The sequence below is a fragment of the Odocoileus virginianus genome, chromosome 20, assembly GCF_023699985.2.
Source record: "Odocoileus virginianus isolate 20LAN1187 ecotype Illinois chromosome 20, Ovbor_1.2, whole genome shotgun sequence".
Lineage (NCBI taxonomy): Eukaryota > Metazoa > Chordata > Mammalia > Artiodactyla > Cervidae > Odocoileus > Odocoileus virginianus.
Genome location: NC_069693.1, coordinates 2,784,888 through 2,807,757, shown reverse-complemented (window position 1 = coordinate 2,807,757; position 22,870 = coordinate 2,784,888). Strand labels below are relative to the sequence as shown.

The 22,870-nt window shown below is 52.5% G+C and overlaps 2 protein-coding genes across 2 annotated transcripts; both read left to right on the top strand.

Moving 5' to 3' along the window:
* The first annotated feature begins 9,392 nt into the window (after nt 1-9,392).
* Nucleotides 9,393-17,896, top strand: GALP (galanin like peptide). The gene is made up of 7 exons (XM_070451558.1): nt 9,393-9,454; nt 9,682-9,755; nt 11,640-11,752; nt 12,656-12,704; nt 13,678-13,758; nt 15,419-15,493; nt 16,876-17,896. Exons 1-7 carry the CDS (start codon nt 9,393-9,395, stop codon nt 16,929-16,931), a joined length of 510 nt encoding a protein of 169 aa, XP_070307659.1. The 3' UTR covers nt 16,932-17,896.
* Nucleotides 17,897-22,080: 4,184 nt separating this feature from the next.
* Nucleotides 22,081-22,434, top strand: LOC110138484 (protein FAM32A-like). Its single transcript, XM_070451734.1, has one exon. It carries the CDS (start codon nt 22,096-22,098, stop codon nt 22,432-22,434), a length of 339 nt encoding a protein of 112 aa, XP_070307835.1. The 5' UTR covers nt 22,081-22,095.
* The last annotated feature ends 436 nt before the right edge of the window (nt 22,435-22,870 follow it).

Below are 22,870 nucleotides of genomic sequence, written 5' to 3'. Positions count from 1 at the left end.
ACCTTGTGGGATGGGGCTGTTAACGCTCTTTCGGGAGGGGCTGGCTCTGGAGATGAGGGCAGAGGCCTGCCCTTACGGCTGGCAGAGCAGTGACCCTCGCGGGAGGTCTCTGGCAGGGCCTCCTTCCACGCCTGGGGTCTGTGTGGCCACATGTGGCAGAGGAAGTTGGCTCGGAGCGGCCACATCTGCAGCCAGACCCGGCGAGGGCACCAGAGGAGGGGAGCTGGGGGTGTCTCCCCCGGAGCTGGGGTCGACTGCCAGTCCCCAGGCCCCGCTTTGAAGCACTCAAAGACAAGCCCTTTAATTGTCAGAACCCAAGGAGGCAAACGCTAAGGTCGCCCCACCGCACATGTGGGGGAACCGAGGCGTCGGAGGGCCGCGTAGCCGCGCTGCGGTCGGGGTCTGAAGCCGGCGGCCGGGGTGCAGGCAGGCAGAGCACTCCAGGTTCGCGGTGTGGCAGCAGCGTCCGGGGGCCTGCGCCCCACCCCCTGGGGAACCCGCGTGGACTGCGGTGCCCGCGCCAGACGGCTCGGATGTCCACCCGGGGAAGGGAGGGGGAGGCGCTTGCACACCGTCCAGGAAAATTGTCCAAACCCCAGAAAGGGGGTGAGAATTCCTCTGGGCACCTGATAACATCATGCCGCAGTGCTGAAAAACAAGGCATCCAACCCCAGGCTCTAACTGCTTGCAAGGGAAACTGAGTCTGGCCAACAGTTGTTACGGAGAGGGGTTGGTTCACCACTGCTGCCGGGTCGGAGGTTAACCTGAGCACAGCTAGGGAGCTGTGGACCGCGTTTATTCTGCCCGGTGGAGGAGGGCACCCAGGTGTGGAGGCCACCGTCCGGGTGGGGCGCGGGCTAGTTCTAAGCAGCCACGTCTCTTCAGCGCCCTGCTCCGCCAGCCCCACGGCCCTGGTTCATCCAGTCCTCTTACAACAAGCTGTGCATCCTGGGGGTCTGTGCTAAAGGAGCCCGGAAAATCCTCAACCCAGCATTGATGCCTACTGGTGTGAAACTTTCTGTTTGCTTTGTATGTGTGTTCTTTTATATTTTTTCAGTTATGAAAGTATGATAAGGCATTACAGGAGGCTTGGAAAATACAGAACAAGGTTACGTGTAGTTCCACTTGCTCTGTCGCTCAGTCGTGTCCAACTCTTCGTGATCCGATGGACTGCAGCACACCAGGCTTCCCTGTCCTTCACCATCTCCCGGAGTTTGCTCAAACTCACGTTCATTGAGATGGTGATGCCATCCAAACATCTCATCCTCTGTTGCCCTTTTCTTTTGCTTTCAATCTTTCCCAGCATCAGGGTCTTTTTCAATGGAAAGTTCCACTGTATATTACAGTTATTTTTTAAGTAGGTAAATTAATATTTTCATATGGAGCTTCAATATCAAACTCTCAAAAATTAATTGAATGAATAGAGAAGTAGAAAGATATGGTAGGCCTGAAAAGCCCTATGAACCAATTCAACGTAATTAAGATTTATACAGTTCTCACACAACAGCAGGATACAAATTCTATTCAAATTCCCATAGAGTGTAAACCAGGAAACACTGGAACATATCCAGGGACATAAATCAAGTTGCAAAAATTTTATGATCTAAAGGTATTAAAATCATACAGAGTCCATTCTCATCACTCTGGAATTATGTTAGAGGTCAACATCAAAAGATGTTCGAGAATAACCCACATATTTTCAAGTGCAGTGTGACATTTACCAAGAGAGATCTTTGACTTAGCCATTGGAAGCCTCAGTGAAGCTAGAAGACTGAAAAAACAGAAGGTGATTGCAGAGAAGAAAGCATCTAAAATATGAGATGTATGAGATTTTTAAAAATCAATAATTACAGTTTTGTACTGAATACTACCTGAAGCCAGAGGAAATGAACTAGAGGTGCTCACAGAATCACGACTTTCTCTTTAAAACATTGTGAGGGGTGGGTGGGGGGAACCCGCAGCTGGGAGAAAGGCAGGGATGTAACCATATCTATAATATGACCCCACTCCACTCACAAAATGACAGAGCAGATTTTGAAAGAGTACTTAAAGAAAAACAAACAAACAGTCCCAGGTACAACCAGGTCATCAGTGAGGAGACAAAGTCCGCAGACCTGCAGAGTTTCCCACAATTGCACAGTCGGCCAGTGAGATGCGAGGATGTCTCCAACTGCCTCTTCCTGAGTTAGGGCGACGACGGAATGCTGACCCCAAGTCCCCTCTTTTCTGGGTGTGAGGTGGTGAAAGCGGGAGTGGGAAAGTGGGGAGTGTTGGAACCACACTGGGTGATTTCTGGGCAGGAAAGGGAGAGGGGGATCTTAATCAACCCAGATCCCTAACCCCAACAATCACACACCCCTTTGCAGGCTTCACTGTGATCCCTTGAGCTTGGTCCGAGATGAGGAAGGAGTGACCGAGGGAGACACTGGAGCGTTCAGCACAGTGGACAGAGGTGTTTGCTCGAAGCTGAGCCGCAGGGAAGAAGACTGCCTGCCGCCCCGCACCCCGGAAGTCTCTCCTCAGCACCTGTCTCAGGCGGAAAGAAGTGAAGCATACAGTGGGGACTGTATGCCGCTCTACTGTGTGTGTTGTCGTGTCTGACTTTTGCAAACCCAGGGTTGTAGCCGACCAGACTCCTCCGTCCATGGGATTCTCCAGGCAAGAATACTGGAGTGGGTTGCCATGCTCTCCTCCAGGGGGTCTTCCCGACCCAGGGATCGAACCCACATGCCTTATGTCTCCTACATTGGCAGGGGGCTTCTTTACCCCTAGGGCCACCTGGGAAGACCTTTACTGTGTATATGCACAGATAATTCTCTGATAAGACTGAAAAGACAAATATGGCTCTACAATTTTAAATCTTAGCAGACTTTTACGAATGCCAAGTTGCTGGACCACACATCAGACAAACATGGGATTTTAGAACCTGCCCAACTCAAAAGAGGTAAAATGTGAAGAGTATAATTTGAAAAGTTACAGGCACCCTATGTTCATAGCAGCAGTATTCACAATAGTCAAGACATGGAAGCAACCTAAATGTCCATCAACAGAGGAACGGATACAGAAGATGTGGTCCATATATACAGTGGAATACTACGCAGCCATAAAAAAGGATGAAAGCATGCCATTTGCAGCAACATGAATGCAACTGGAGATGATCAGACTGAGTGGATCAAGTCAGGTGGAGACAAATACCAAGTCCACATGATAGAACTTATACGTGAAATCTAAAATTTGACACACATGAGTTCGTCTTTGAAACAAAGAGAATCATGGACACATAGAACAGACTGGTGGTTGCAGGGCAGAGGGGGTTGGGGGAGGGCTAAAGTGGGAGGTCGGGATTAGCAGACTTAAGCTTTTATATATAGGATGGATACACAGCAAGGCCCTACTGTATGGCACAGGGAACAATGATAAACCTATGATAAACCATAATGGAAGAGAACTTTTAGAGCATTGAGCATATATATATATATATATATATATATATATATATATATACACGAAGAGCTGACTCATTGGAAAAGACCCTGATGCTGGGAAAGATCCAGGGCAAGAGGAGAAGGTGGCGACAGAGGATGAGATGGTTGGATGGCATCACCAACTCAATGGACACGAGTTTGAGCAAACTCTGGGAGATAGTGAAGGACAGAGGAGCCTGGCGTGCTGCATTTCCCGGGGTCGCAAAGAGTCGGACATGACTTGGCAACTGAACAACAGTGATGACAATATGTGTCGAAATAACTGAGTCATTTTGGTGTACAGCCAAAATGAACACAGCATTGGAAGTCAACTATAGTTCAGTAAAAAAGGTTGAAAAAAGTGTCCACACCTTCTTGCCTACCCACTCGTTAAAGGCTAGGCCATCCTGTCCCTTGAACCCTGCATCCTGGCTGCTGTCGGCTTCGGGACCCCAGGATGCGCCCACCTTTGCAGGCTCCAGCTTGGATCAGCTCGCGCCCCCCCCCCCACCCCTGCCCCACGTCACGTGAAGGCGCCGGCAACACCAGCAATGCTTTTCACAGGCTGCCCTCAACATCTTGACCCCTCCTGGACTCCACCGCATTCTGACTCACCAGATTCTCACAGAAATGTGCTCAGGGGGGGATCAGGTCAGAAACATCTCTTCCTGACCACGGGTTCCTCTCCCGCTGTCTCTTGGACATCTTGACCCTTCTGATAACACGACTGTCAGCCTCAGCCACCCATCCCTGTTTGAAAAATCTACCAATTCTCTCCCTTCCCATTCAAGAATTCGATTAGGCCTTTCTTCGGCACCACCAACGCTTGCATCTTTCTCACTAAACTTCTCTCAACATCTGTGACTCTCCCAGGTGGAGTGGGGACCTTCCTATAATGCTGGTGGTACAGCAGAGTGGTACCCTATTGTTAGAGGTAATTTGGAAATATATGCCTAAGAACCTCGGAACGGGGACTTCCCTGGTGGTCCAGTGGTTAAGACTTCAAGCTTCCAACACAGAGGGCATGGGTTTGATCCCTGGTCTGAGAACTGAGATTGAAGTAGGAGATAGAAGGGCCCCTGGCCCAGGCAGCTGATATTTGCCAAATGGAGCAAACCTGAAGTTTATGTCTTCAGCCAGACAAGAACCATGCCTGTTTCCCTTCCTCCATTGATATGGAGGGAATAACTAATAAGGGGAATTAGCTGCAGCAAAAACAGAAATGAGTGAACAGACTTTGGCACACAAGAGGCCTGCAAGAGTTCAACGATCTTGCTTCTTCATTAACTCTTACTAAAATGTGGGCTTCCCAGGTGGCTCAGTGGGTAAAGAATCTGCCTGCAATGCAGGAGATGCAGGTTTGATCCCTGAGTCGGGAAGATCCCCTGCAGAAGGGAATGGCAACCGGCTCCAGTATTCCTGCCTGGAAAACCCCATGGACAGAAGAGCCTGGTAGACTACAGCCCACGGGGTTGCAAAGAGTCCGACAGGACTGAACGGCTAAGGACACACAGACGGATTCTCTCTGACCCTTGGTGTCTTTCTCTCTCTGTCTGTTTTCTCCTTCCACCCATGCATCTGTGAGGATATCTAGCTACGTAGCTGCCTAGCCGTATCTCCTACGAGATATAAGAGCTGTGTCTCCTCTGAGTACTCCCTAAGTAGCAGTTGTTGTTCAGTCGCTAAGTCATGTCTGACTCTTTGCAACCCGACCCCATGGACTGTAGCCCGCCAGGCTCCTCTGTCCATGGGATTCTCCCGGCAAGGAGACTGGAGTCCATGGGGTTCTCCCGGCAAGGAGACTGGAGTCCATGGGATTGTCCCGGCAAGGAGAATGGAGTCCATGGGATTCTCCAGGCAAGGAGACTGGAGTGGGTTGCCATGCCTTTCTCCAGGGGATCTTCCCAACCTAAGGATCAAACCCACGTCTCCTGTGTCTCGTGCATTTATGTGGGTCCTTAACCATCTGAGACATCAGGGACGCCTCATCTATTATCTGTCAATTACCTGTCATCTCTTTCAGCTGTATATCATCTGTCCATTATCTCTCATCTATCAGCCAGCCACCTCCGAGCCTACTCACCCCGTCCGCCCCATCTTTACTTCCCTGTTTCCTCAGTATGCTGAAGCAGGAGGCGGCGGACGGAACGTTCAGCAGTTCCTCCCGTTCCCTGCTGCAATTTTCTTTCCTCGGTCTTTCAATTTACACCTTCCTCCTAATGTAGACACTTAAACATATTATTTGTTGGGAGCAGGCTAAATCCTCGTGTATCACTTCTTCAAGTACTTGATAGAAAGCAAATGGAGTGGATGAACGGTTCCTTTGGACCTTCGTAAGTGTTCCCAGCAGAAGTGAAAGTGTGCGTGTGTGTGTGGAGGGTGGGGGGCGGGGGAGGAAGTCTCTCCCTGCTGCCTCTGTGTTTTTTCCCAGGTGCTTAGGCTCAGAGTAATCAATATACCAACGTGGCATCCTTAGGAGGTTGGCATACTCTGCCACCCCCCAGATGAGAGCATTGAGGGCCAGTCGCTGTCGTTAACCTTGGCCTTATAAGCCCCTGCCACCGCCCCCCACTCATGAAAATTTAACTGTGACGGTGGGGGCGGGAGCTGTAATCTGTGAGGAAGCCTTGGCGGAGGTCTGAGTCAGCCAGCCTAACTCAGGGTGTTTCCTGACTTCACCCGGCATCCTTCCTTGACCCCGTGGTGGTTCAGGGTGAGCTGGCTGATTGCCACGCGGTTGTCAACTTCCCGATTCCCCCCTTGGCTGATTTCTCACTGCTCACCGTGTTGGGGGGGGTGGGGGGGAAGGCACTCAGTTATGCTAGAGGAGTATGTTCTAGAGGTCTGCTGAATCCCCGACTGGGGTCCTCAAGATTCTTCAAGAGGGGAAATCTCATGCAAAGAATTCTTTTTTTGTTAAAATGAATTGTATTGGAATAGAGTTGATTCACAGTGTTGTGTTGGTTTCAGGGGTACAGCAAAGTGAGCCAGTTATGTATATACACACACACTGTTGTTTAGGCGCTCAGTCATGTCCAACTCTTTGCGACCCCATGGACCGTAGCCTGTGAGCCTCCTCTGTCCATGGGATTCTCCAGACAAGAATACTGGAATGGGTTGTCATTCCCTCCTCCAGGGGATCTTCCCCACCCAGGGATGAAACCTGTGTCTCCTTCATTGGCAGGCGGGTTCTTTACCTCTGAGCCAGCTGGGAAGCCCATACATATACAGATATCCACTGTTTTTTAGGACTCTTTCCCCATCATATAGGCCGTTACAGAGTATTGAGCGGAGTTTCCCCTGCTGAACCCAGCGGGTCCTTACTAATTATTTTATGTATTGCAGTGTGTATATGTTAGGCCCCATCTCCTAACTTATCCCTCCTCCCCTGCCCCTTGCCAACCGTACGTTTTTGCTCTACATCTGTGAGTGTACTCCTGGTTTTCTAAGTAGGTCTATTTGTAACATTTTTTTTCTTTTTCTAGATTTCCCATCACAGAAGGCAAGGTATTCTAAACACACCCACCAAACAATAACAAAGGGACGCCGGACACTCTGGGAGGTGCCTGATCGTCCTGGGCTTGGGCTCCCCCTCGTGGTGGCAGGGGATATAAGAACTCCTAGGGCTTCCGTTCGGTTCAGTTCAGTTCAGTTCAGTTCAGTTCAGTTCAGTTCAGTTCAGTCGCTCAGTCGTGTCCGACTCTTTGCGACCCCATGAATCCCAGCACGCCAGGCCTCCCTGTCCATCACCAACTCCCGGAGTTTACTCAAACTCATGTCCATCGAGTCGGTGATGCCATCCAGCCATCTCATCCTCTGTCTTCCCCTTCTCCTCCTGCCCCCAATCCCTCCCAGCATCAGGGTCTTCTCCAATGAGTCAACTCTTCTCATGAGGTGGCCAAAGTATTGGAGTTTCAGCTTCAGCATCAGTCCTTCCAATGAACACCCAGGACTGATCTCCTTTAGGGTGGACTGGTTGGATCTCCTTGCAGTCCAAGGGACTCTCAAGTCTTCTCCAACACCGCAGTTCAAAAACATCAATTTTTTGGCTTGGGGGCTGTTTAAAGGAAGAGATCGAGAGATACGGGCTTCCCTCGTGACTCAGCCAGTAAAGAATCTGCCTGCAAGGCGGGAGACCTGGGTTCCATCCCTGGGTTGGGAAGATCCCCTGGAGAAGGGAAAGGCTACCCACTCCAGTATTCTGGCCTGGATAATCCCATGGACTGAGTGACTTTCACTTGGCGAGATATATGTATATATGCAAATCCATATTCATAGCCTTATCTGTACAGAGACATGCTTCTGAAAACTGTCGCCAAAGAGCACTTTTCTCTGTTAATCTATGTGAGAAAAGGCTTCCCAGGTGGATCAGCGGTAAAGAATTCGCCTGCCAATGCAGGAGCCACAAGAGACATGGGTTTGATCCCTGGGTCAGGAAGACCCCCTTGAGGAGGGCACGGCAATCCGCTCCAGCCCTCCTGCCTGGAGAATCCCGTGGACAGAGGAGCCTGGTGGGCTACAGTCCGCGGGGCCACAAAGAGTCGGACACGACTGAAGCGACTGAGCACGCAGACAAAACCCAGCCCCCTCATCACCTGTAGGAGCCCAGTAAATGCCGGGCAGACCACTGCAGCGCTCACCTCGGGCCGAGGTGCCCGTCTCCGCATTTCCAAGTAACAGGGAAGGATGCGGGCTCAAGACAGACGTCCGGCTGTGTCACAGAAGTGTCAAGAAGGTGACATGTGCCCCACATCATGTGAGTTTTGTCTGCGTGAGATGCAGACCCCATAGCGTCACTTTTCACGTGCTGGTCACCCGGAGAAGCGGTCCGCCAGGCTCCGGGTCACCTCCTCCAGGTTCCATTCAGCCGGTCTGTCCTCGCCAGCCTCCCCGGCTCCTGCTGTTTCCCAGCAAAGCCATTTACACCTCCTTGTCACTTTCTTCCATCCGAACACCCCCCCCCCCACCCCCAGATGAGAAGGGAAGGAAGCCAGGAAGAGGGGAGAGGGAGCCAGGTGGGGGAGGCGCGCTCGAGGCCTCCAGATGCTATTTCTCACTCTCCTCCCCGCCGGGGGTCTTCCTTTTAAGAAGAGTGGTCCCCTAGCTCGGTCGGTAAAGCCTGAGCCGCGAGGCAGACGGGGATGGCAGTCCAGAAGGGTCTGCAGTGGGGGTGGGAGGGCTGGGGTAGAGATGAGGACCTGGAGCAGAGATCCCCGAGTCCCGGCTGACCCCGGGCTCTTCATCACGGAGACAGGACACCGAGTCCCGCGAGCACCCCCGGACGGCCGGAAGCCCCCGGCGCAAAGCCAGCGGGCCGGGCCCCTCCCCTTTGATTCCCGGCTCTTTCCTCTGGAAAACTGCTGCTGTCCCGGGGCCCAGAGGCAGAGAAGGGCACAGATGAACGGAGGAAGCGACACGAAGCGGGAGAGAGATCAAGCGCGCGCACTCACACACACCCTTCATTTGCTCATGCAGTAACTATTTGTTCAGTTCTGGGGACCGTTTTAGGGGCTGCCGCAGGGTTCCCCATCCATGTACTGTGGACACTGGGGGTCCAGTGGTTCTTTGCTGGGGAGGGATGTCCTCTGCCCCGGAGGATGGAGCATCCTTGGCCTCCACCCACTGGATGCGGAAGCGCCCTCCCGGGTCAGGACGCGCGGACGGGCCTCCGAGCCGTGTCTGCCTGGCTGAGCGACCCGTGCTAGCGACTCCGGGATGAGCAGGACGTAACCGCCCCCATCCCCGGGCCCCGCCGCCCCCGGCCCGCACTGAGCTTATTTCCCGGTGTGTGGCGAGGAGAGACGCTCCACAAACAAGGAAACAGGGGGCCCAGGTGCCCCGGGCAGGAGAGGAGAAAGGGGCGCAGCAGGAGAGCTTGGAACAGCGGCGGCAGGTGGAGAGAAGTCAAGGGCGTGCAAAGAACCGAGAATGCCCCGCCTCCCCCAGCCCCGCCACCGCCCCCTGCCCCCCAACGCCGACGCCGGGCGGAGGTGGGCTGGGCGTCCTTCGATAAATGCGGAGCAAACACCTCGGGTTGCGGGGTCTGCGGGGGAAAGTGGGGCCGAGAAAACTTCCTTCCGGGAAGCATCCTTGTCCTGACCTGAGAAACCCCTTCCTGGGGGCGGGCGCTCCGCTCCCCCTTTCTCCCCCCACGCCCTCTCCCCGTCTAGTCGCCTCCCCCTTCCCTCCGCCCGCCTCTCCTCCTCGGGCTTAAAAGCTGGAGCCTCTCGGGAGCTGGGACCCAGACCGGCCCGACGCGAGAGAGCTGGCGAGGCCTGCCCGCTCAGCGAGGTGAGACCGGGGCGGGGAGGCTGGCCCTGGGAGGACGGAGATGCAGGCGGGAGAGGATGCGGAGAAGGGGACAGGGGCGGTGGGGCGGGGCGCAGGTGAGGCTGGGGAGGGGCTGGGAGGCCCAGACTGGGGCTGGGGCCGCAGTGAGGAGGAGGCGTTTCAGGGCTGCGGGCGGGTCAGAGAGCGGAGGGGGAGGCTTGGTGGTCTGTGGCCCTGGTTTTTGTTTGGAGGAGGACCGCTTCACAAGGTTGTGTGGGTTTCTGCCGGGCGGTGACGGCAGTCAGCTACACGTGTAACAGAGATCGCCTCCCTCTTAGCCTTCCTCCCATCCCGCCCGCATCCCACCCCTCAGGTCATCACAGGGCACCAAGCTGAGCTTCCCACTGGCTAGCTAGGGCTTCGCCGGTGGCCCAGACGCTAAAGAACCCGCCTGCAATGCAGGAGACCTGGCTTCGATCCCCAGGTCGGGAAGATCCCCTGGGGAAGGGAGTGGCTGCCCACTTGGGCATTCTTGCCTGGAGACCCCCATGGACAGTGGAGCCTGGTGGGCTGCAGTCCATGGGGTCACACAGAGTCTTGAGCCTTCCTCCCACCCCGCCCCCATCCTCGCCTCTAGGCCATCACAGAGCACTGGCTTGAGCCCCCTGTGTTACAGAGCAGCCCCCACTAGCTGTCTATTTTACCCGTGGTGGTGTTATCCCTGTCAGTCACCCTCTCAATCCATGCCTCTCTGGTTCTCAAACTTGGGTCACTCATGCACTGCGGGCTTTGGAGGGGCATATTCTGCGTATTATGTACTATGTATCAGTTGGGAGAGAATCCGCCTGCAATGCAGGAGATCCCGGCTTGATTCCTGGGTCGGAAAGATCCCCTGGAGAAGGGATAGGCTGCCCACTCCAGTATTCTTGGGCTTCCCCTGTGGCTCAGCTGGTAAAGAATCCGCCTGCCATGCAGGAGACCTGGGTTTGATCCCTGGGTTGGGAAGATCCCCTGGAGAAGTGAACACCTACCCGCTCCAGTATTCTGGTCTGGAGAATTCCATGGACTGTGTAGTCCATGGGGTCGCAAAGAGTCAGACACGACTGAGCGACTTTCACACTTACACACACACTTACATTCTACGTGCTGAATATCCTGTTACTTACTGGGGCATTCTCCCTCCAACAACTCTCATTTTACTTAAAGAAATGTGCTCCATGTAAACTTCAAAAAATTCAGAAGTGTTCATTTTCATTCTTGATTGTGTATTTATGACCAAAAATGCAGAGATGAGCCTTCAGTCGACAATAGGATATCCTGCACTTTACAGTATATTGAGAGACAGAGGAAGATAAGTACTGTATGATTTCACTTACAGGTGAAGTGACGTGTGTGTTCGTTGCTCAGCTGTGTTCACTTTGTGACCCCAGGGACTGTAGCATGCCAGGCTCCTCTATCCATGGGACTCTCCAGGCAAGAATACTGGAGTGAGTACCCATTCCCCTCTCCAAGGGATCTTTCCAACCTAAGGATCGAACCCTGGTCTCTCACATTTCAGGCAGATTCTCTACCATCTGAGCTACCAGGAAGCCCACTTAGGTGAAAAGTGAAGGTGAAGTCTCTCAGTCGTGTCCGACTCTTTGTGACCCCATGGACTCCCCTGTCCATCGGCTTTTCCAGGCAAGAGTCCTGGAGTGGGTTGCCATTTCCTTCTCCAGGGGATCTATCTGACCCGGGGATCGAACCTGGGTCTCCCGCATCGCAGGCAGATACTTTACATCTGAGCCACCAGGGCCTCAGACGCACTTAAGTGCGGCATCTTTCTTTTTTTCTTTTTTTGCTTATCAGTTATACTCCAACCAAGCTACAAAATAAGGAGATAAACCCTCTGCCCTTTCTCTGCAGCATTCCGCAGCGCCCAGCCCTCCAGCCCTGAGATGCCTCCGTCGGTCCGTCTGCTCCTTCTTGCGGTCCTCCTCAGCCTGGCCGAGACTCCGGCCTCTGCCCCCATCCACCAGGTGAGACCCGCCTGTCACTACACACCTGTCACCGCGCTCCCGCGGAGGGCACTCTGACTCTCCTGGCAGGGCCAGGAACTGGGGGACAAGTTGTGGGAGCACAAGAAGAGGGATTTCCCTGGCGGTCCAGTGGTGAAGACTCTGTGCTTCCAACGCACGGGGTGCAGGTTCGATCCCTGGTCTGGGAACTAAGATGCCACACAATGCAGCCAAAAATTTTTTTTAAAAATTGTTTTTTCTTAAATAAGAGAAGAAAGACTGACTTCATCACCCTGGTCCAGGGCGGGGGTGGGGGGGGGCAGGTTAGAACAGATCACAGGTGGAATACCGGGAGTCAGGGCTCAGCTTATCCAAAGCAAAAACACCCTAATGATTAGCACTGGCCCAGAGATGCCCAAAGCTGCCTTCCAAGGCAGAGCTTCCCGACAATGTAAACTTTCAGCGCTGTAGCAAGCGCAGAGTCACCTGAAGGGGCCCTGTATTTGCATTTTGCAGTGGACTCCCTACATCACGTACCCAGTCCTCCTCGGAACCCACACTGGCATAGAGTAAGCCCACGATAAAATAAACATGGTTGTTTTAGTTACTCAGTCCTGTCTGACTCTTTGCGACCCCATGGACTGTAGCCCACCAGTCTCCTCTGTCCGTGGGATTCTCCAGGCAAGAATCCTGGAGTGGGATGCCATGCCCTCCTCCAGGGGATCTTCCCGACCCAGGGGTTGAACCTGTGATCTTCCCGACACAGAGACTGAACCTGCGACTCTTAGGTCTCCTGCACCGCAGGCGGCTTATTTCTGGCCGAGCCACTGGGGAAATGCAGACTAAGCCAAACCGCCTCCCAGAGCGGACGCGCGGAGCGTGCTTCCCATCTCTCTGAGCCTGGTCTCTCTCGTCTCTGTCTAGGGGCGAGGAGGCTGGACCCTCAACAGTGCCGGCTACCTCCTGGGTCCCGGTGAGTGACCCTCCATCCCTGCCTGGCACCTGTGAGCCGAGTGTTTGCAACCGTAAACTCCCAGCCTTACTGCCCCCAAAGTCCATCGGCTTGATTTCCAGAGCGGTCTTGGGGGTTAGTCTAGGGAAGTCATGTGTGCTTGGATCCCGGAGCCAGAGCGCTGGCTTCGAGCCCCGGCTCTACCCCCAGGGGCGGGTGTGCAGCCTTCAAGCCTCCACGCCTCGGCTCCCCGGCCTGTGACAGCGGGCATAACGCCGTCCCCACACTGTGTGAGGATCAGGCAGACTGGAGCACTTCCTGCCACGACCCTCCGTCCTGTGTACCCGACCCCCTCCCCGCATCTTCACTGGGTGCTTGCCGGGCACCCGGAGACGTGCTCTGGGGACGGTTAAGTTGGTCAGGAACCAAGATCCCTGTGATGCAAAGTGTGGCAGAAACGTGAGGTTTGTCTGCAGATAGGTGGGCTCAAGGCCCAGTTCTGCCACCTACGCCTTGTTTGTTGTTCAGTCGCTGCGTCGTGTCCGACTCTTTGCGACCCCATGGACCGCAGCACGCCAGGCCTCCCTGTCCATCACCAACTCCCGGAGCTTGCTCAAACTCCTGTCCATCGAGTCAGTGATGCCATCCAACCATCTCAGCCTCCGCCGCCCCCTTCTCCTCCCACCCTCACAGCGGGCATCTTTCCCAGCATCAGGGTCTTTTCCAATGAGTCAGCTCTTCGCATCAGGTGGCCAAAGTACTGGAGCTTCAGCCTCAGCATTGGTCCTTCCAATGAATGTTCGGGGTTGATTTCCTTTAGGATGGACTGGTTTGACCTTGCAGTCTGAGGGGCTCTCAGGAGTCTCCTCCGGCACAGGTGGGGGTAAGCGGGCAGGTGTCTGTCGGTCAGAGCCGCGCCCCCCGCCCGGGACCACCGGCTCTGTGTGTCCTCGCCCCTAACGGCCTCCTGGTCTTGCTCCCCCGCCCCTTGCAGCGCTCCGGCCTCCCCCGAGGGCTGACAGAGGCCGGAAGGAGCAGACGACCCTGGGGATCCCAGACCTGTGGAGAGCCCCTGGTGAGTAAAGGGAGGAGAACGAGGGCCCCCCCACCCCCCACTCTGCCCCACCCGCCGGTCTGGTCTGGGAACCGCTGTGTGCGGGCTCCCTCCTTTGTTCTGACAAACAAGGGAGCCGGGGAGACTGACGGGGCTTCCCTGGGAACCCAGCTGCCCACGCAGGAGGCATAGGAGACGCGGGTTCCATCCCTGGGTCCAGAGGATCCCCTGGAGGAGGGCATGGCAACCCCCATCCTGAGGATTCTCGCCTGGGAAAGCCCATGGACAGAGGAGCCTGGCAGGCTGCAGTCCACGGGGTCACAGAGTCAGACCCGACTGAAGTGACTCAGCAGGAGAGGGTGATGCTGTTTGCTTCAAATGCCCAAAACGGAGTCATGAACCCCCCTCATAATTCTGTAGTGTGGTCAGTGTGACTGCCTGGAGAACTCCTAGCAGAGGGTCTGGCAGATGGTGAGAGTCAGGTGAGTCTCGGCGGTTCTATGTGCCTCCTTGCAGGGGCCCCATCCACTTCCTCTTTGCTCAGCTCCGATCCTGCTTATCTCCTCGTTGCGCTGGGCCGGGTACCATCTCTGAGACTCCCCTCTCCCCCGTGGGCCTCTCAAGGGAGAGAACCCTGGGGGCACGTGGCCTCGGGACACGTGGGTGGACACTCCGTGAAGGTGCAGGGCGACCTGAAGTGAGCCCGCTCTTCATCACTGCCTACCAGATGTGGGCACTTAACTGCATCTCGGGCCGGGTTTCTCAACCTCAGCGCTGTTCACATTTGGGGCTGGACCGCTATGTGTCACGGGATATTTAAGAATGGATGTTTTTGAACTGTGGTGCTGGAGAAGACTCTTGAGAGTCCCGTGGACTGCAAGGAGATCCAACCAGTCCATCCAAAAGGAGATCAGCCCTGAATATTCATTGGGAGGGCTGATGCTGAAGCTGAAGCTCCAATACTTTGGCCACCTGATTTGAAGAGCTGACTCATTTGAAAAGATCCTGATGCCGGGAAAGATTGAAGGTGGGAGGAGAAGGGATGACAGAGGATGAGATGGTTGGATGGCATCGCTGACTTGATGGACACGAGTTTGAGTAAGCTCCGGGAGCTGGTGATGGACAGGGAGGCCTGGTGTGCTGCGGTTCATGGGGTCGCAAAGAGTCGGACACGACTGAGTGAACAGCAACAATGGGTCTCCATTCATTAGATGGCAGTAGTCCCTCCAACTTGTGACAACCAACAATGTGTCTGGAAATTGCCGGATAACCCCTGGCGAAGGGGATGAGGGGCGGCGGAGAAAGTGGGGGGCGTTTGCCTCTGGATGAGAACCACTATGTAGTGTTCCATTCCAAGGAAACCAGGGAAGTAAAACCAGTGCTGCCCTGGTTAAGAATCTGCCCTCCAACGCAGAGGACACAGGTTCTGATCCCGATCCGGGAAGACGCCACGTGCTGCGGAGCAACGAAGCCCGAGCTCCGCAACAAGAGGAGCCGCTGCAGTGAGGAGCCCCCGCACCGCAATGAGAAGCGGCCCCCGCTCGGCACAACTAGAGAAAGCAGCAAGAGACCCAGCACAGCCCAAAAATAAAGACAGAATTAAAAACAAAAAAAACCCACGCAGTACACAGTGCTGAACGGAAAGCCCCGAAGGCTTACTGACGCGAGTCTCTCTTCCTAGACGGCCTCCCCTATTCCCAGTCTCTGCTGGCCTCCAGGAGTCTGCGGGAGACTGTTGTCAAAGCAGAGACCGGAGGTAACGCTGGGGAACTATGAGAGGTGCGGCGGGGGGAGCGGGCTCGGAGGCTCAGGGAGGCGGGGAGCACCCTGGGCTCACCCACGGGACCCGCACCTACAGCCGCAGGCCTTAGCCCCAACCTCACACGCTCAGCTTCCTGCCCACTTCGAAAACATTCCCTGGCATTTCCTGACACTCTGGGACGTTTCCAACTATGACCCCACGCCCGCACCTTGGTCCCCTCCCCCAGTATCACCCTCCAGGTCTAGCTGAGACGTGAACCTCAAACCCTCCCTCTGACCTCGAGGTTCACTCCAACTGGACCTCTTTCCTAAATAAGGTCTGGGGACTTCCCTGGTGGCCCAGTGGCTGAGACTCCAAGCTCCTAATACAGGGGCCCCTGGTTCGATCCCCGTTCAGGGAACTGGATCCCACATGCTGCAACTAAGAGTTTGCATGCCGCAACTAAGAAAAAACTATCCTTATACAGCAGTGGGGGCTTCCCTGCTAGCTCAGTTGGCAAAAACATCCACCTGCAATGCAGGAGACCCCGGTTCGATTCCTGGGTCGGGAAGGTCCGCTGGAGAAGAGATAGGCTATCCACTCCAATATTCTTGGACTTCCCTGGTGGTTCAGCTGGTAAAGAATCCGCCTGCAATGCGGGAGACCCCGGTTCAATCCCTGGGTTGGGAAGATCCCTTGGAGAAGGGAATGGCTCCCCACTCCAGTGTTCTGGCCTGGAGAATAGTCCATGGACGTGACCTGAGCAACTTTCCATTTCACACAGCACTGAGGATCCCACATGCTGCTCCTAAGACCTGGCACAGACAAATAAATATTTTTTTTTTAAAGTAAAATAAATAAGATCTTTATTTCCAACTTTTAAGCTTTGAACTCTGTACTCATAGTCAAAGGCTTCCCAGGTGGTGCTAGTTGTAAAGAATCTGCCTGTCAATGCAGGAGATATAAGAGACTTGGGTTCGATCCCTGGGTGGGAAGATCCTAGGAATCTTCCCTCCCAATCTTATTTTGGGAAGTGCTTTGACAAGCATCTGGTGGAGAACTGCCAACCCCAGACAATCTCAGAAGGGGACACCTTCTGAATTCACTGCTTCCCACTCTAAACTCAGCTACACTCTGGCTCTTGAAAACGCCCCCCAGCATCACCAGGTACCATCTCCAGATGGGAGTGCACGGGGAAAGCAGGTGGGCAGACACATAGAAGGAGAGGGCAGAAGAAGCAAGGGCAGAGAGGAGGAGCTGTCTGCCCTTGAGAAGGTGGTCGAAACTGAGATGAACCGAAGAGACGTTCCTCTCTTGGGCCACCACAACACTCAGAACCTGGCTGGGGTAGCGGTGGGGAACGGAACCATTCAAACTGACCTCTTTCTCTCGCACAGATCCAGGCGTGCTCAGCAAGAAAGCCCTCAAAGAGGAAGACGCCCTGGGTTCCTAAATGTCCCCAGACTTCTGCTCCAAACCTTTGCCCCTCTGGCTCCTTCTGAAACCCTGTGTCGTCACCCTCTACTGAGACCGAGATCCTGAAATTAAAATCTCAGGAAGAAAATCTGAAGCACTGGAAGAATTGTTCTTTTTGTTTTTTTTCTTTCTCAATCTACCATTGGTTAAATCCACAGATATAGAACTTACTAATACAGAGGATAGGCTATATTTCTTTGTCTGCTCTCTTTTTCAATTGAAATGCAGTTGAAATATAACACTGTATTTTATTTTATTATTATTTTATTTATTCTGGGGCTCCCCCGGTGGCTCGGACGGTAAAGAATCTGCCTGTAGTGCAGGAGACCCGTGTTCGATCCCTGGGTCGGGAAGATCCCCTGGAGAAGGGCATGGCAACCCTCTCCAGCATTCTTGCCTGGAGAATCCCAGGGACAGAGGAGCCTGGCAGGTTTGGTCTATTGGGCTGCAAAGAGTCGGACATGACTGAAGCGACTGAGCACGCACGTGAGCGTTTAAAGTAACTGCATTCTTGTGGGATGATGAACGGTTAGGTAATGCATTATTAATGCCCATTTGAACACTGAGATTCTACAGTGTCTCGACTTGAAGAGATTCTTCAAAGTAGCACTCTTTCAACCCACCTGGCTCTCCTTCAGCAGAAATGAAGACAGGTCCTGTGAAGCAGAATGGAGATAATAAAGTATTTCTTTTCAAAGAATCAGCGTTTTCTTCTATTAATTAGTCTGGGAGTTTCTTGGGGGCAGCAACTTCAAGGATGATATTGTAATAGATATTGGTGTCTGGCACCTCGCCACTCAAAAGTCAATACAGAGGCCAGGCTGGGGGACAGGAAAGTTAGCTTTATCCTGGATGCCAGCAACTGGTGAAAGTGAACGTGAAGTAGCTTAGTCATGTCTGACTCTTTGCGACCTACCATGCACCTCTGTCCATGGGATTCTCCAGGCAAGAGCACTGGAGTGGGCCGCCCTTTCCTTCTGCAACAGCTGTGAAGGGTAGGGCAGACGTCTGTCCAGTGGCTGACCCCCCACCTCCCACCCAAGACAATCAATGAGCCACAGCTTTTATAGACGGAGGGAGGGGGCTACAGGCAGAAACAGCACAGTCAGCTCTGACAATCATCTTGAAACTGGTCATCATTGGTCTGATTGGCGTCATCTTGTGTTTTAAGTACAGTTAACCTTCAGTTCCAGGGTCCGTGTGTTTTCATTTCTTGGGTCACTTCTCAGAATTGTGGCAGCTTCTCATGGTTTCCCAGGAAGCTCAGTGGTAAAAAATCCACCTGCCAATGCAGGAGACGTGGGTTTGCTCCCCGGGTCGGGAAGATTCCCTGGAGGAGGAAATGGCAACCCACTCCAGTCTTCTTGCCTGGAGAATCCCATGGACAGAGGAGCCTGGCAGGCTACAGTCCATGGGTCGCAAAGAGTTGGGCATGACTGAGCGAGTAAGCAACAACTGTACTACCTTACCTGAGGAGCTTTAAGAACAATGCTGACCTGAGCCTCGCCCTGGACCAAGTAAGTCAGACTCTGAGGGTGGGCCAAAGGCAGCAGTGTTGTGTTTCTGTTTGTTTTCTGTGTTCCTCATCCTTCTATCTTTGTCAACAAAGGTCCGTCTGGTCAAAGCTATGGTTTTTCTAGTGGTCATGTACGGATGTGAGAGTTGGACTATAAAGAAAGCTGAGCGCCGAAGAATTGATGCTTTTGGACTATGGTGTTGGAGAGGACTCTGAGACTGGAGTCTCAAGACTGGAGAAGACTCCTTGGGCTGCAAGGAGATCCAACCAGTCCATCCTAAAGGAGACCAGTCCTGAATATTCATTGGAAGGACTGATGTTGAAGCTGAAACTCCAATACTTTGGCCACCTGATGTGAAGAGCTGACTCATTGGAAAAGACCCTGATGCTGGGAAAGATTGAGGGCAGGAGGAGAAGGGGACGACAGAGGATGAGACGGTTGGATGGCATCACCGACTCAATGGACATGGGTTTGGGCGGACTCTGGGAGTTAGTGATGGACAGGGAGGCCTGGCGTGCTGCAGTTCATGGGGTCTCAAGGAGTCAGACACGACTGAGCAACTGAACTGAACTGAACCCATAGATCCAGAACGTAGATGAATGGATTGCCAAGGGTAAAGGGGTGAGGTGGGCAGAGAATGGGAGGGACTTTTCATATTTTCTTCTTGGGGTGATGAGAAAAGTTGGAAGTAGACAATGTTGACCATTGCACAAAATCGTGAACGAACTTGGTGAAGCAAAATTGTACCCTTTGTAAGAGTCAAAACTGTACGTTGTGTGTTTCATGACCATAACAGGTATCTGATCAGGAACTTAATTCTCTTTGGATCTTTTTGTGCATCCCTTTCTTGGAACTAATAAATACCCTGGTGACAGCAAGGAAATGTTTTGAGTGGATAATTTTTGCTTAATATTTCCAACGTCACTATACTACATGGAATTAAGTTTTTAAATGGTCTTCCTCGTATTTTTTTTTCCCAGAAGAATCATGACTCAGAGCCTTGCCTGGTGGCTTGTCTTGACTGAATAATGTAAAAACTGACATTACTGTTAACATCCATTTGAGGAGTCTCACACACTGTAAATTTCTTGAAAATACAGCAAAGAACAACATAGTCCCAGACTACAGAAGTCAAAATCTAGGGAGCAATTCAGACATTTCAACCTCTTTTTCCTGTTAAGGTGGATGTCAGAAGAATGATGGATGGGCTAATATCCATTCCATATGAAATACTGTACCAGTGAGGGAATGGTGTCTGGTGTTGGGATGAGGAATGCAGAGGAGATGGAAGGGTGGAATAAAATGAAACTAATCCTCTTCATTTATTTTTTGCCCCCATTCTTCTGAACAGTGAATACGTTGCTGACAAAAGGTAGAGGATCCCTATACATAATCCCTATACATAAGGGGAATTTGTCATGGGCTTTTAGAAGCATGTGCTCAACATTTTGCTAGTAAATTCCTCAGTCACTATGGCTAAAGGACGTACATTTTTTGTGGGGTCATGGAAAAGTCCCAGACAGTCCCTAATCAGAGACACCAGGGCCTGCGACAAAGGGTAGTTACTGAAAAGCTAAGACTGTGACCCCCAAAAATGGCAAATTCCCTGCAGAACATACAGGATTCTGACCTCGCCCGAGATCTTTACATAAGGAATTTTATTTTATTTTTCTATTTATTTTTATTAGTTGGAGGCTAATTACTTTACAATATTGTAGTGGGTTTTGCCATACATTGACATGAATCAGCCATGGATTTACATGTGTTCCCCATCCCGATCCCCCCTCTCGCCTCCCTCCCCACCCCATCCCTCTGGGTCTTCCCAGTGCACCAGCCCTGAGCACTGGTCTCATGCATCCAACCTGGGCTGGTGATCTGTTTCACTCTTGATAGTATACTTGTTTCAATGCTATTCTTTCAGAACATCCCATCCTTGCCTTCTCCCACAGAGTCTAAAAGTCTGTTCTGTACATCTGTGTCTCATTTTCTGTTTTGCATATAGAGTTATCTTTCCCATCTTTTAAAATTCCATATATATGCGTTAGTATACTGTATTGGTCTTTATCTTTCTGGCTTACTTCACTCTGTATAATGGGCTCCAGTTTCATCCATCTCATTAGAACTGATTCAAATGAATTCTTTTTAATGGCTGAGCAATATTCCATTGTGTATATGTACCACAGCTTCCTTATCCATTTGTCTGCTGATGGGCATCTAGGTTGCTTCCATGTCCTGGCTATTATAAAGATACATGCGGAATTTTAAAAAGGGTTGTTTAGTTGCTCAGTCGTGTCCGACTCTTTGCCACCCCAGGGACTGTAGCCCACCAGGCTCCTCTGTCCGGGGAATTTTCCAGGCAAGAGTACTGGAGTGGGTTGGCCATTTCCTTCTCCGAGAGATCTTCCCAACCCAGGGAGTGAACCCGCGTCTCCTGCATTGGCAGGTGGACTCTTTCCCACTGAGCCACCGGGGAAGCATAGGCTTCCTGGATAAAACTTTCAGATATCTATACTTTGACTCCTTCCAACTCTTCCGGTAAATGAGAAAAGTATTTGCTAGACCAGGAAAATCAATCTTACTGCCAAAAAGTGCACGGGCTTCCCTGGTGGTAAAGAATTTGCCTGCAATGCAGGAGACCTGGGTTCACCCCCTGGGTTGGGAAGATCCCTTGGAGAAGGAAACGGGTACCCACTCCAGTATTCTAGCTTGGAGAATTCCATGGGCTGTATATCTATGGGGTCACAAAGAGTCAGATATGACTCAGCGACTTTCACTTTACTTCTTTACCAGCTGAGCCACCAAGGAAACCCAAGAATACTGGGGTGGGCAGCCTATCCCTTCTCCAGCGGATCTTCCTGACCCAGGAATCACACCAGGGTCTCCTGCATGGCAGGCAGATTCTTTACCAACTGAGCTATCAGAGAAGTCTACCACAAAACCAACATGGAGGCCTCTTTGATAAATTGTTTTTTTTCTGGTGGAGTGTCCATGTGAAACTGGATCCATGGGAAGATTGGATTATCTAGAATGAGGTCATATAAATGGCTTGACCCGCCCTTACACAATCACTGTGCTGATGGGGTTGCAAGCAGGGACCCTTGCCATTTCCCCTGGCTCTCCATAAATAGAGACATTTCAGCCCCAGACACACTCTGAGAGCCAGTCACTGACTTGAGGAGGGTGACGGCAAGAGGGCTCAAAGGAGGTAAGTGATGAGTGAGACGTCTAAGGAGAAGGCTTGGGAATCAAGACAGAAGGAGGTGGTGGGTTTCGGAAGGCTCGGTTTTCTACTTACCTTGCATTAGCTCAAAGACCTTGTGAAAGCAGTGGGTCTCCCTTAAACTCCATTTTAACTACAGTTGACTGCTGAGCTCTTTGTTCTGGGGGGAAGAGTGTTACCACCCTTCATGGTGTGGTGTGGTTCATTTATTCCACAAGGCTTTCTGAACCTTGACCCCCTGGGCCTTTCTAAGCAGAGATGTTCGTCTGTGTTCATTTGTGTTAATCTGCACAGAGAGAAGCTCTCGGATCTACAGTAGAGAACAATATTGTCCCAATTTCCATTTGAGAAAACTGACCCCCCACTTTTGTCCATTTAGAAATCCAAATCCGAAGACGGGCAGCATGGATGCCTATAAGCAGGTCCAAAAGGGACCCCTGAAGCTGAAAGGAGTCACAGAGCTCGGCGTGACCAAGCGGAAGAAGAAAAAGGACAAAGACAAGGCAAAACTCCTGGAAACGATGGGCAAAATCCAGAAGAACCAGGAGGAGGAGCTGAGGCGCCACCTCGACAAGCGGACCCCAGCCCAGGTGGCCTTTGAGAAGGTGCAGGAGAAGCGACAAATGGAGAGGATCCTGAAGAAAGCATCCAAAACCCACAAGCAGAGAGTGGAGGACTTCAACAGACACCTGGACATGCTCACAGAGCACTATGACATTCCCAAGGTCAGCTGGACCAAGTAGCCGCCCCACCCAGCAGACGGAGTATTGTCCAGGGGAAGTAGGAAGCAGAGTTGGGGTCATCTCTGGAGCCTTTGGAAACATCCTTTTACACACATGCTTTTGAGCCTTCTGCTAAGCCCCTGCTTATCAAAGTAATGGGCCCTTATTCCGGAACTGCATTAAAGAGAGATGGCCCTTTAACTCTAAAAAAAAAAAAAAGCAACATCCATGTCCAGTGGTTCATGCAGCCTCTGGACCTGTGTTTTCACCAGGAGACCCGCACGGGCGAGAAGCCCTACAGCTGTGGTCTCTGCCCCAAGAAGTTTACCCACTACTCCACGCTTCACGCTCACCGGAGGACCCACACCCAGGAGAAGCCTTTCTGCTGTGAACACTGTGACAAAGCTTTCAACCACAGAGGAAACATCAGTGTTCACACCCTGGGCTCCAGCCCTAC

Bases quoted from the DNA above. Each gene is read 5' to 3' on its own strand.
- GALP (XM_070451558.1), top strand. From the start codon at position 9,393: ATGCCCCGCCTCCCCCAGCCCCGCCACCGCCCCCTGCCCCCCAACGCC. The intron at 11,753-12,655 runs GTGAGACCCGCC...GTCTCTGTCTAG, and splicing joins CCTCTGCCCCCATCCACCAG to GGGCGAGGAGGCTGGACCCT. The intron at 12,705-13,677 runs GTGAGTGACCCT...CGCCCCTTGCAG, and splicing joins CGGCTACCTCCTGGGTCCCG to CGCTCCGGCCTCCCCCGAGG.
- LOC110138484 (XM_070451734.1), top strand. From the start codon at position 22,096: ATGGATGCCTATAAGCAGGTCCAAAAGGGACCCCTGAAGCTGAAAGGA.